At 32.2% G+C, this 13545-nt stretch overlaps 1 protein-coding gene across 1 annotated transcript; it reads right to left on the minus strand.

The window, feature by feature from the left end:
• Window positions 1-3008: 3008 nt before the first annotated feature.
• On the minus strand, window positions 3009-3359 carry LOC141701069 (secreted RxLR effector protein 161-like). Its single transcript, XM_074504707.1, has one exon. It carries the CDS (start codon window positions 3357-3359, stop codon window positions 3009-3011), a length of 351 nt encoding a protein of 116 aa, XP_074360808.1.
• Window positions 3360-13545: the final 10186 nt, after the last annotated feature.

A 13545-nucleotide genomic window follows, 5' to 3' on the forward strand; every position in this document is an offset into this window, starting at 1 on the left:
TGCTGAGTCAAAACTAACAAAACTTAGAAGTTTAGAGGCAAATGAGGGGTGCCTCACACTACAAGAAAACAAGACAAAATCGACAGTAAAAAACGGTCGGTTAAGAGACAACACGTTCGGTTAAAATAGTGATAACCGACCACAGGGCATGGTCGGTTTGGTCGGTTTTAGCCTGGTCGGTTATGACTTTTGGTCGGGTTTAACCCTCATAAGCGACAAATATAGTGGTTGGTTAAGTTCCTGGGCATTTTATTCAAATGTGGGGTCACTGTGCACTGAGTCATAACCGACTGTAGGTGGTCGGTTATGTCCACACGGTATAACACAAATGAAATCTAACATCATCAATCTTTAACCAATTCAAATTTTTACAACGTTTACACGGACACTTCATTGTACCATCTTCCATTCCATTTTCGCTAGCAAATTTTAAAAAAAATTCTACACCAATTCTATATTCCGGGGTCAATGAAATTTTATGGCTTTGCAATTAGTTACCAATCCAACTTTGATCAATGGTTTCCATCTACAATAATATTTGTTTAAATTAAAAAAAACATATTTAACAAATAATTTATCATTAATCTCATAGTTATTCATGTATTTCATAAAACACACACACACTATAATTACAATAAATGAAACTAACTTACAAATTATCTAGTACCAAACTTCAATTCTCACAACAAACACTATATAAAAAAAATAAAAACATTAAATATATACAACAACATTTAATACATACACCAACATAAACACACACACAGATTAATTACAAAATATGGAAAGAACTTATAATTTTCTAAAACTTTTCCACTTCAATCCTCAATCACTGGTGTCTTTTTAATTTTTTGCCCAAAATCAAGAAATGAGGGATATAACAAAAAAACTAAAAAAATAGGTTAAAATCGACCGTCAGCGGTCGGTTTTATGCAGAAGAATAAAACGACATTGTTTTCTCTATAACGGGTACTTTTTTTGTACTTTAAATTAATTTTTTATTATTCTACAAAACCGACCATGTGGTCGGTTTTAACCTGCAGAATTTGTGGATATAACCGACCACATGTAGGTGGTCGGTTTTAAAAGTGACACATCAGTAAAACGGTGTCATTTTTTCAATAAAACCGACCACGGTTATCGATACGGTGTCGTTTAGTTGGCATATAACCGACCACTGACGTCGGTCGGTTTTAAGGTGACCAAATCGACGTTGATCGGTTATGTCCGGTCGGTTTTACTCTATTTTCTTGTAGTGTCAGATGTGCTTCTACATGAGATTGGTTACTTCTCATCCAAACATAGAGCTAGCATTTTTAAATACCTTTGCTAATTAAGCCCAATTAAATATTCCAAACAGAAAGGGCAAAAATTAAAAGTTGAAGAGCATGTATAAATTTTATCTAGAAAGAAAAACTGAACTACAAACAAGACAGGTTAACCAGGCTATGCAGAAACTACAAACTTCTTCTAGCAACCCAACCACATAAAAACTCATTAGTAATTATTGCATTATACGATTATGTAGAAATTCTGATGAATATAGTTTAAACTGCAGTCATTTTATTTCTTTTCCATCCACGGATAGAAATTTGTTAGGCACTTGCAGAGACAAGTTTAAACTGTTCTCAAAGAGAATGATCATGATAAATATTGTTGAGGAATGTGATAGAATCTAACAATTCTATAAACATATAATTCTCTAAGATAGAGCTAAGGACCGTAATCATCATATCTAATTATCGAGATTAAAACCGAAGATGGAAGCGTACCTGAATCCATAAGGCTATAATTGTAACGATATCTGAATCTGAATAATATTCTTGATTATTGTCTTCCTTAACCAAGTACTCCTTAGGATTTTCTCAATGGCTCTCTCTGATGGGTAGAAGATAAGCCATTACGTGTATTTGATATATTGGGGACTATAACCCTTTTATATACCACCTAATTAAATCTCCCATTATAATTTAATTGGGTCCGGTATTAGGTATCCACTTATTAGGTCTATACCATAAATTAAAATCTAATTGGGTTACTTATTTGATCACTTAATTTAACCCAATATAATAAATAGCAAATATAATTGATATATTTATATGTAGCCCATAAAATAATTATTATTATTAAAAATAATAATAACAATCTCCCACTTGGGCTTTATATGAATCCAGAATCAATTATACAAAACTTTAGTGCGCAACTTTATGCTATTCATCGTCCTTAGATTTTACCAAAACAATTCGATCCGTCTACTATATATGTATGAGATTATGGCGGCATTCGTCACAAACTTTACGTGACTAAACCTTCCAGGGTCACCACACAAATATATTCAACGACATGAATCAATGCATGGATAAGTGGCATGGAAATTACATGCAATGTGATCTATATAATGTCTATTTCCAACTAGTTCTTAGGCAATGTCTAACAAGATTGATTCCAATTTTCTCAACTCAATGTTAAACCATAATAAGAAAATTGAACAAAAGTAGAGTAATATTTAATAAAAATCCATCAATTGTATTCTGTAGAACATAAACAACTCAATGTTTATTACATAAAACACCAAAATACAAACTCCCACTAAACCAAAGTATCACATAAGGTAACACTCATATGAGTAGTATGCTTATGAAAGACCTTAGGTGTTAACGCCTTAGTGAGCGGATCCGCAATCATGGAGTTAGTGCAATGTGCTCTATCGAAATCTGTCCACTCTGAATCTTTTCTTTAACAACTAGGAACTTAATATCTATATGTTTTGCATCTGTAGTGCTCCTATTGTTGTTTGAATACTCCACTGCTGATTTATTATCACAAAATATCTTTAATGGTCTTTCAACACCATCAAGGATTTGCAAACCAGTGACAAAGTTTCGCATCCATAAAGCTTGATTGGATGCCACAAAATATACTATATATTCTGCAGCCATGGTGGATGAAGCTATGAGCGTCTGTTTGGCAGATCTCCATGAAATCGCTCCACCAGCCAGTAGATAAACTTAGCCCGAAGTAGATTTTCTTTCATCTCTGCATCCTCCAAAGTCAGAATCTAAATATCCAATGATTTCTAGATGATCTGATTTCCTGTATGTGAGCATATAGTCTTTTGTTTTCTTCAAATACCGTAAGACTCGTTTCACTGCTTTCCATTGCTCCATTCCCGGATTACTGAAATATCTTCCCAACATTTCAACAATGAATGTTATGTCAGGACGAGTACAAACTTGAGCATACATTAGGCTTCCCACCGCTGATGCATATTGTATCCTTTGCATTTCCCTTATCTCAAGTTCATTCTTGGGACGCTGTTTGAGACTAAATTTGTCTCCTTTAGACACGGGTGTATCCATTGGTGCACAATCTTTCATGTCATACCTTTCCAGGATCTTTTCGATATAGCTCTTTTGTGACAAATCCAAGAATACCTCGAGAGCGATCTCGATGTATCTGAATTCCTAATACAAAGGAGACGTTACCAAGGTCCTTCATCTCAAATTGACTAGTGAGAAATTTCTTGGTATTGTGCAATAAGCCTATATCATTAGTAGCAAGTAAGATGTCATCAACGTATAAGAGAAGAAAGATAGATTTGCTCCCACTGAACTTTTGATATACACAATGCTCCACCAAGTTCACTTCGAAACCATATGATGTGATTACTTGATGAAATTTGTGATACCATTCACGAGAAGCCTGCCTGAGACCATAGATGGACTTCTTTAATTTGTAAACCACAGTCGTTGGATCTCCAATGACAAAGTTTTCTGGTTGCACCATATAAATTGTCTCGTCAATGTTTCCATTGAGAGACGCCGACTTTACGTCCATCTGATGTAGCTCTAGATCATAATGAGACACAAGTGCCATAAAAATTCTAAATGAGTGTTTCGTGGAAGCCGGAGAGAAAGTCTCATTATAGTCGATACCTTTCTTTTGAGTGAATCCTTTAGCGACTAGATGAGCCATATATCTTTCGATGTTACCACTCGAATCCCTTTTGGTTTTAAATACCCATTTGCAACCAATAGGTTTTGAGCTTTTAGGCAAGTCGACAAGATCCCAAACGTCATTGTCTTTCATAGATTGCAATTTTATGAAAATATTGTATTCTACTTCTTAATTAATAAAAATATTTAAGCTTCTTTTGCTTCATTAAATGACTGCTTAATTACTTCTTGTATGTGTGCTTAAATATTCTTAAATGTTAAATGTTAAGTCAGTACTGCATGCTAAACTTGTGATATTTTTCATAGTGCATATGAATAAACTAATCTCTGTTTAAGTTCATGTGACACTTCAGTACAGATTGAGCACTACAGGAAGTAATCGTTGTTAAAGAAGAAGATTTAAGGAAAGATTTAATTTTTAATCACTAAGGGTTATAATTTTTTGAGTGTTGCTTACAATTCAAAATCTTTTGAAACTTTCTTTTCCTGATCAAGAAAGTTGTCGACACTCAATCTCAAATTTCATATATCTTACATCTTAAATTTCTTCTTACAACTGAAACACTTGAATACTTTTCTCAAATATTGCCAAAAATTAAGTGTCATAATTCTTGAATTATGTTCACCACTCAGACACAACATTTAGTTGGTTAGACACTTCTTGCTGAGGTAGATCTTGATGATCTAACAGAGACACAAAGGTTTCATCAGTTTTTGCTGAAGAATCTATGATAGCTTTCATTAAACACATTCAAGTGTTGGTTCTTTGCAAAAAGAACAAAGGTTTGAGATCATGGTACATGATAGTAACCTGATCAAATCCTTTCCAATTCAAATGGATGTTCTTATTATTGATGAACAACAACTGTCATAACCACAGTATTTACTATGAGCCTAATTGTGAATTCACAACGTATAAATACTAGTGTTACTTTATCAAAATTTATTTTAAATACTGATTTATTTCTTTCATCATTTATAGTATGCTTTTCATGATATAAATCTTGTTGACATGATTAGATCTAGACCTTAATTAAGGACTGCCTCTAGTTGTATGATCACAAATCACCCTTTTTAGCCACCTCTTATTTCTGTAGGAAAATCTTTCTGAGCCTTTTTTTGTGATATGTGTGAAAAGATTGAGAGAAAAACAGAATTTAAGAGAGGCAGGATCCTTCCTGGCAAAAGGATAGGTAGATGAGAGATAGGATTTAGTAATCTTTGTGAGGAAGCTCTAACTATTAAAAGTCATGAGATGTTTGGTGTGAAGAGTAGTGAGACTACTGTAAAATAATAGAGAGATTAAGTTTTATTTGCTATATGTTTGCAGAATCTCAGAGTACTAAAGGAACAGATGCTGAACAACAGTCTGTTAAATCTAAGGAACACTCTGATGTGTCAAATGCATTTAATCTCCCTATAAGTCTAAGTACTGATACTTTCTTGCAGTCCATACATTCTAATATTCCACCATATGAGATAATCCTTATTTTTGTTGAAAAATAGTCCATTCATTCTACTTTTCCATCACCTGAGGAAATCCCTATTGTTGCTGAAGATGTAGTAGCAGAACAGTCCATTCATAAAGATTCATCCATTTAAGAATCACCACAACATGTTACGAGAACTGAAGTTCTGGAAGTTATTGAAGCTCCAATTCATTTATCTACAATACTTGAAGATGTGAAGATAACTACTGAAGGTGTTAAAGATTCTAAAGCCACTGGATCAATTTCTCATTCTATTCTGCATACTGAAGCTGAAGATAAAGTTCAGAAATTAGTCTAAGATCCAGCTGCTATTGAAGAATCTAATGATGGTAAAGAAACTCATGTATCTAATGCTATGTTAGATCTTGAGAATGATCTTTTATTTCATGAAGATATGTCTATGCATGTAAGACAACAAAAAATGAACGAGTTAGATGCTAATAAGAAGCAGGATTATTCTGATAATCTCTGGAATTCTCATTGGAAAGATGTTACGTATCCTATTTCTAGAAATCGAGCTGTTGAACATCTGGAAACTACAGAACAAAAGATTACAAATCATGATATGCTAAATCATCTGAAAGCATCAACTTTGGTTGTCAGATCCTTACACACTGCTCATGAAGCAACTACTACTCAAATCAATCAGATTAAAGAATCACTTATTGCTTCAAAGCTGACTAGTCATCAGGAAATTCATAAACAAATTTCACCAATAGTTACCAGATAAATTGCAATTGAAGACATTCAAGCTAGATTGGAAGCTCATCAAGCTCAAATGTCTGATCAACTTACCGAAATACAGAATTCAATGGAGATGATTCTTTCTCTACTACTTGGTGATGATGCCAAAAAGGGGGAGAAAATTGAAAAATCTACATGTAAACAACTGTCATTGATAAGTATTGATGATGAAAATTCTGATGAAGGTAATAAGGGGGAACAGAAGGTGATCAAAAGGAAAAAAGGCGAAGAGCTAGTTGGACTTAGTGGTTCATCAAAAGCAATCACTAGATTTAAGTCTAGAAAAAGAAGAGAAAGCAAGAGGAATGAAAGAAGAGTTGAAGAATTGACTGTGACTACTAAAATACAACAATCTTCACGAGTCACAACTGTTGCTGATGAAGACCAATGTATTCTCGAGAAAGAAGCTGGTCTTGAAGCAAACCAATATCTTCAAACTCTTAAAGTTAAATGAAGAAAGACAACTCTATTCTATAAGGATACAAAGATTCAATTATTTGACTCTGAGGTGAGTAGAAGAATATTTGCAAAAGAAAATCCTGGAGTTGATCTTGAACAACTAAGGCAAACAGAGGAAGACTTTAAAAATTCTACGAAGACAACAAATGTTGATATTGCTGTTGGTTCTCAAGTACCTGATAAAGATGATCTTTCTAACAGACCAACCAGAGGTATAGTTATAAGGAAAATAAGTCAGGTAGAAGATGAAAGATCTCTCAGATCATAAGCTATTGAAACTGCTGACATGAAGCTTAAAGGAAAGGAGAAGATGGAAGAAAAGTCAAAGAATTTCAACGAATAAAGCCAAGATGAAAAAAATTTATTCGAAGCAGAAATCATCCAAGCTGATCAAAGGAAAGAAGATTCTGGAAGCATTCTAAGCTGAGAAAGTGGGATTAACCTCTAACATTGCTCAAGTTAAAAAAGCAGTTCATGATGAAGAATTAAAGTCTGATATTCACTGAAGCAAGATTGGATATGCATACTTGATTCCTGCATTTAGATAGTTTTGACATCATCAATTGGAACTTGTCCATAATTCCATAATGAACAAGTAGGGGGAGATTGTTAGGAGCAATTGATGATATCAAACAAAAACTATCAGAATCATCAACGGATGATGATTACAAGCATAAACGGATGATGATGAAGTACATCAACGGATGATGATGACATCAACCGATGTTGATATTCGACAGATAACGATTTCGACGGATGATGATGTCAATGGATAATGAGATCATTATTTGTCATATTAGTTGATCTTTGAAGAGGAAACAGAAACAAGAACTTTAAGGCGGTGAAGGACTTTATCTCAGAAGCAATAGTATAGGTTTCCTTGTTGTTAATAGAATATGATTCCTTATACATTGGCAGTTGTGCTCTAGATAAAGCATAATTTAGGTTCATGCTATAAGCATTGCGACATTGTTATATCTTTCGCATAACCTAGCAGCTCTCAAGGATATTTGTTTATCCTTTCGAGAAACTTCATGTGTAATAAGTTTTTATCATATTATATAAAAACTATTGATTCTGTTGAAGTTTTTTCGAATTGATTATACTAACTGTATTCAGCCCCCTCTACAGTTGGTTAAGGGCCAAACACACATAAACAATAATAATTCAAAATCCACAATCCATGCCACGACCACTACAAACTGGTGATAACGGTCCTAAATTTTTACAAAACTCTCACTACAATCTGGTGATTGTGGTCCTAAGTTCTTATTTGATATTTTCACAAACCATGACATAAATCAGAGATCTCAAATTATCCTCTAGAAATCACACATATACATCGATACATATCCTATAACACATAATATTTTCAAATATATCATCAGTTAACCCAAATTTTGATAATCAAATATAGACACATGACCTACAATTTCAAAAACACTCGCAAGATCGATCAAAAACTTACCTCAAAACCCGGCCAGATCTGAATTAGCCTTTTGACCCTCTAAATGACGTTATATTGAAACAAAAAAATGCAAGTTGTAGAGAACGAAAAGAGATTTCTGAAAAGTCCAGCATCACTGAATTCTGACTTACGATGAATTTTCTAAAGAAAAGCCCATACGAATTTTACAAGACTGCTGATTTATGAAGAAAAGCCCATACGAATTTTAATGAATAAAAATGAGGAAGACGAATAGGGTGTATTTATAACGATACAAAATCCTATACCTTAACCTACAAGTTATCCTTATTAGAATCTGAACCAAATTTTAGGCCCATTAATCTAATTCAAATTTTAAATCCTAGTCCTTATCTAATTTTAATTCTTTTTATTATATTATTATATTAAATAAATTCTAAAAATTACAAAATATTATATACTACCCTCCTTAAAAAGAATTTGGTTCCAAAATTCATAATAAACCTATACATTTACTCCCTCTAATATCCTATAGGTCAAACTTAACAATGGTCCACAAGATCGAATTTTAGGGAATGTACTAGTCCCATACCTAATACACTTCGAAGAACAACATGCTCTTGATACCAACTGTAAATTTTTTGTAACACCCTGCATTTTCGGACTATTAATTCTAAATCAAAACTAATACAAAACAAATTTACTAATACGAAATTCTATTACAAAGGAGACTATTAAACAAGAGCAGCTAAAAGCGAAAGTCCAAAAGTCAAACTACTCCAATTCTAAGGTCTCAAAACTGCAATGATATCCCAGTCAAAATCGGCGAAACCTGAAATTGTAAGTAATGAGCTAAACAACCCAACAAGAAACCAATCGATCCAACTAGGAGGCCAAGTAAAATATACACATATAACAAAATACGATAATTTATATGATACGATATACGAAACACACACTTTCGATACACATTCTTATTCTTATTCGATATATGTAATACACATACCACATAAACAACAATAATTCAAAATCTACAATCCATGCCACGACCACTACAAACCGGTGATAACAGTCCAAAATTTTCACAAAACTGTCACTACAATCCGGTGACTGCGGTCCTAAGTTCTTATTCGATATTTTCACCAACCATAGCATAAATCAGAGATTTCAAATTATCATCTAGAAATTACACATATACATTGATATACATTCTATAACACATAATACTTTCAAATATATCATTATTTAGCCCAAATTTTGATAATCAAATATAGACACATGACTTACAATTTCAAAAACACTAGAAAGATCGATCGAAAACTTGCCTCAAAACCCGACCAGAGCTGAATTAGCCTTTTTAACCCTTTAAACTACGTTATATTGAAACAAACAAAAAAAGACATTTGTAGAGAACGAAAAGAGCTTTCCGAAAAATATAGGATCACTGAATTCTGATTTACGATGAAGTTTCTACGAATTTTACAAGACTTCTGATTTATGAAGGAAAGCCCCTACGAATTTTAATGAATAAAAATGAGGAAGACGAATAAGTGTATTTATAACGATACAAAACCTTATATTTTAACCTACAAGTTATCCTTATTAGAATCTGATCCAAATTTTAGGCCCATTAGTCTAATTTAAATTTTAAATCCTAGTCCTTATCTAATTTTAATTCTTTTAATTCTATTATTTTATTATTAATCTAATTCTAAAAATTACGGAATATAACACACTATTCTCCGTAAAAAGAATTTAGTCCCCAAATTCATAATAAATATATACTTCTACTCCCTCTAATATCCTATAGGTCAAACTTAACAATGGTCCACAAGATCAAATCTTATGGAATGTACTAGTCCCATACCTAATACACTCTCTTGATACCAACTGTAAATTTTTTTATCACAGCCCGCACTTCCGAACTATTAATTTTAAATCAAAACTAATATAAAACAAATTTACTAATACGAAATTCTATTACAAAGGAGACTATTACACAAGCGCAACTAAAAGTGGAAGTCCAAAAGTCAATCTACTCCAATTTTAAGGTCTCGAAAATTCAATGCTATCCCAGTCGAAATTGACGAGGCCTGGAATTGTAAGTAATGAGCTAAACATCCCAGCAAGAAACCAATCGTTCCAACTAGTAGGCCAAGTAAAATATACACATATAACAAAATATGATAAACTATATGATACGATATACGAAACACACACTTTCGATACACATTCTTATTCTTATTAGATACACACAATACACATATCACATAAACAACAATAATTCAAAATCCATAATCCATTCCACGATCACTACAAACTGGTGATACCGGTCCTAAATTTTCACAAAACTGTCACTACAATCCGGCGACTGTGGTCCTAAGTTCTTATTCGATATTTTCACAAATCATAGCATAAATCAGAGATCTCAAATTATCGTCTAGACATCATACATATACATCGATACATATTCTATAACACATAATACTTTCAAATATATCATTATCTAGCCCAAATTTTGATAATCAAATATAGACACATGACTTACAATTTCAAAAACACTAGAAAGATCGATCGAAAACTTGCCTCAAAACCCGACCAGATCTGAATTAGCCTTTTTAACCCTTTAAACTACGTTATATTGAAACAAACAAAAAAAGACATTTGTAGAGAACGAAAAGAGCTTTCCGAAAAATATAGGATCACTGAATTCTGACTTACGATGAAGTTTCTACGAATTTTACAAGACTTCTGATTTATGAAGGAAAGCCCCTACGAATTTTAATGAATAAAAACGAGGAAGACGAATAAGGTGTATTTATAATGATACAAAACCTTATATCTTAACCTACAAGTTATCCTTATTAGAATCTGATCCAAATTTTAGGCCTATTAGTCTAATTTAAATTTTAAATCCTAGTCTTTATCTAATTTTAATTCTTTTAATTCTATTATTTTATTATTAATCTAATTCTAAAAATTACGGAATATAACACACTATTCTCCATAAAAAGAATTTAGTCCCCAAATTCATAATAAATCTATACTTCTACTCCCTCTAATATCCTATAGGTCAAACTTAACAATGGTCCACAAGATCAAATCTTAGGGAATGTACTAGTCCCATACCTAATACACTCTCTTGATACCAACTGTAAATTTTTTTATCACAGCCCGCACTTCCGAACTATTAATTTTAAATCAAAACTAATACAAAACAAATTTACTAATACGAAATTCTATTACAAAGGAGACTATTACACAAGCGCAACTAAAAGTGGAAGTCCAAAAGTCAATCTACTCCAATTTTAAGGTCTCGAAAATTCAATGTTATCCCAGTCGAAATTGACGAGACCTGAAATTGTAAGTAATGAGCTAAACATCCCAGCAAGAAACCAATCGTTCCAACTAGTAGGCCAAGTAAAATATACACATATAACAAAATATGATAAACTATATGATACGATATACGAAACACACACTTTCGATACACATTCTTATTCTTATTAGATACACACAATACACATATCACATAAACAACAATAATTCAAAATCCATAATCCATGCCACGATCACTACAAACTGGTGATACCGGTCCTAAATTTTCACAAAACTGTCACTACAATCCGGCGACTGTGGTCCTAAGTTCTTATTTGATATTTTCACAAACCATAGCATAAATCGGAGATCTCAAATTATCGTCTAGACATCATACATATACATCGATACATATTCTATAACACATAATACTTTCAAATATATCATTACTTAGCCCAAATTTTGATAATCAAATATAGACACATGACTTATAATTTCAAAAATACTAGCAAGATCGATCGAAAACTTTCCTGAAAACCCGACCAGATCTTAATTAGCCTTTTTGAGCATCTAATTGACTTTATATTGAAAAACACAAGTCATCCATATTAGAATCTGATCCAAATTTTAGGCCCGTTATTCTAATTCAAATTTTAAATCATGGTCCTTATCTAATTTTAATTCTTTTTATTATATTATTCTATTATTCTATTATTAATCTCATTCTAAAAATTACGGAATATTACACAAAGCAATGAGATACTGCAATCAACCTCGAGAGGCAAAACATCAACAAGTGCATTTTGTAGGATATCGCTGGCAAACTACATATAATCTACTAAATAACTAAATTAATACTTTAAATATACAATAATTTTGTACATTCATTTGTTTACTTCAGTTGGATGGTGGAAAGGTGAAAGATGGGATTATAAGCAGGGATCCTTTGTTTTGGAAAAACCGTTAAAAGAAAACGAAAATAAAACTAGAAACTTTGGTTCCTCGAGGCAAACAATGTTTAAAGTGTATAAAGATATATACTTTGATGATTGAAATGAATTTTTTTAAAACTTTAGTGATCATTGTGTACAAATATGTAAACCGTAACGGTTTACATGTTATTCACCTTTTGGTAATACCGAAACTTCTAGATACTTCAAGATCCATCATGTTAATTTTTAGATGCTTCTAGATCCATATGATAAATTATTTATAAGTTATTGACCTTTTAGAAATATCGATATTTCTAGATACTTCTAGATCCATCGCTCGCTTCACTCTCACAATTTATATATTTCTTTGTTTTCTCGCCTATTTTGAAAAGGATACAACAATTTCTCCATCTTTTTCAGTTCCTTTTCTTCTATTGTCTTAGAAAACCCTAAGTTTCACCATTCTAGAATTAGATACAATTTTGTGTAATCATAATAAGAATGTATTCAAATGAAAGAATTGATGCGACGGAAATGCCGATTATTGGAATTTGGATGGCAACAACAAAGGGTCAAAACAAGATGATGAATGGCCGTGGTGATTAATAGGTATGAAATTTATCTCACACCGTTATTTGTCCATAAATTTATTATATTTCGACTCTATTTTAAAAATAATTCAACTTAATGAATTCAAGATAAAATTAGAAGCATTTTGATTGAATGTTTTGCCCACTTTGCACAAAATTTGGCTAAGATTAAATGAAAAATTTAATGGCGTGGATAATAATTACTATAACATATTAAAGTCATTTGTATTTAAGAAGTGGTTTTGGTACTAAAACGAGAAAGTAAATAAATATTTGTACTTACACAAAAACTCTTCAATTAACATATGTGTTTTGATATTTAACTTCTTATTTCATCACTCTTCCTCTAGGATTTTCCACCCACTAATGTCGTATTTCCAAGCACCGAAAAGAGGTTGGGTGTTTGTCCCTAATTTGATATTTGAGAAGAACTTTAATTTTATTGATACCAAAAGTTTTGTTGGTTTAGAGAGTCAATCACAAAGGTTTCATTCAGTCGAGAATTGCTTAATGTGTCTAAATTTTGGAAAATTCTCGCTAAACGACATTATACCTTTGTCACCATTATTATTGTTTGCATCTCATAATATCAAATATATTTATAATTTGAATTTGCAGTTGATGTAGGAT

Source organism: Apium graveolens, unplaced genomic scaffold (assembly GCF_009905375.1).
Source record: "Apium graveolens cultivar Ventura unplaced genomic scaffold, ASM990537v1 ctg3291, whole genome shotgun sequence".
In the NCBI taxonomy this organism is placed as follows: Eukaryota; Viridiplantae; Streptophyta; class Magnoliopsida; order Apiales; family Apiaceae; genus Apium; species Apium graveolens.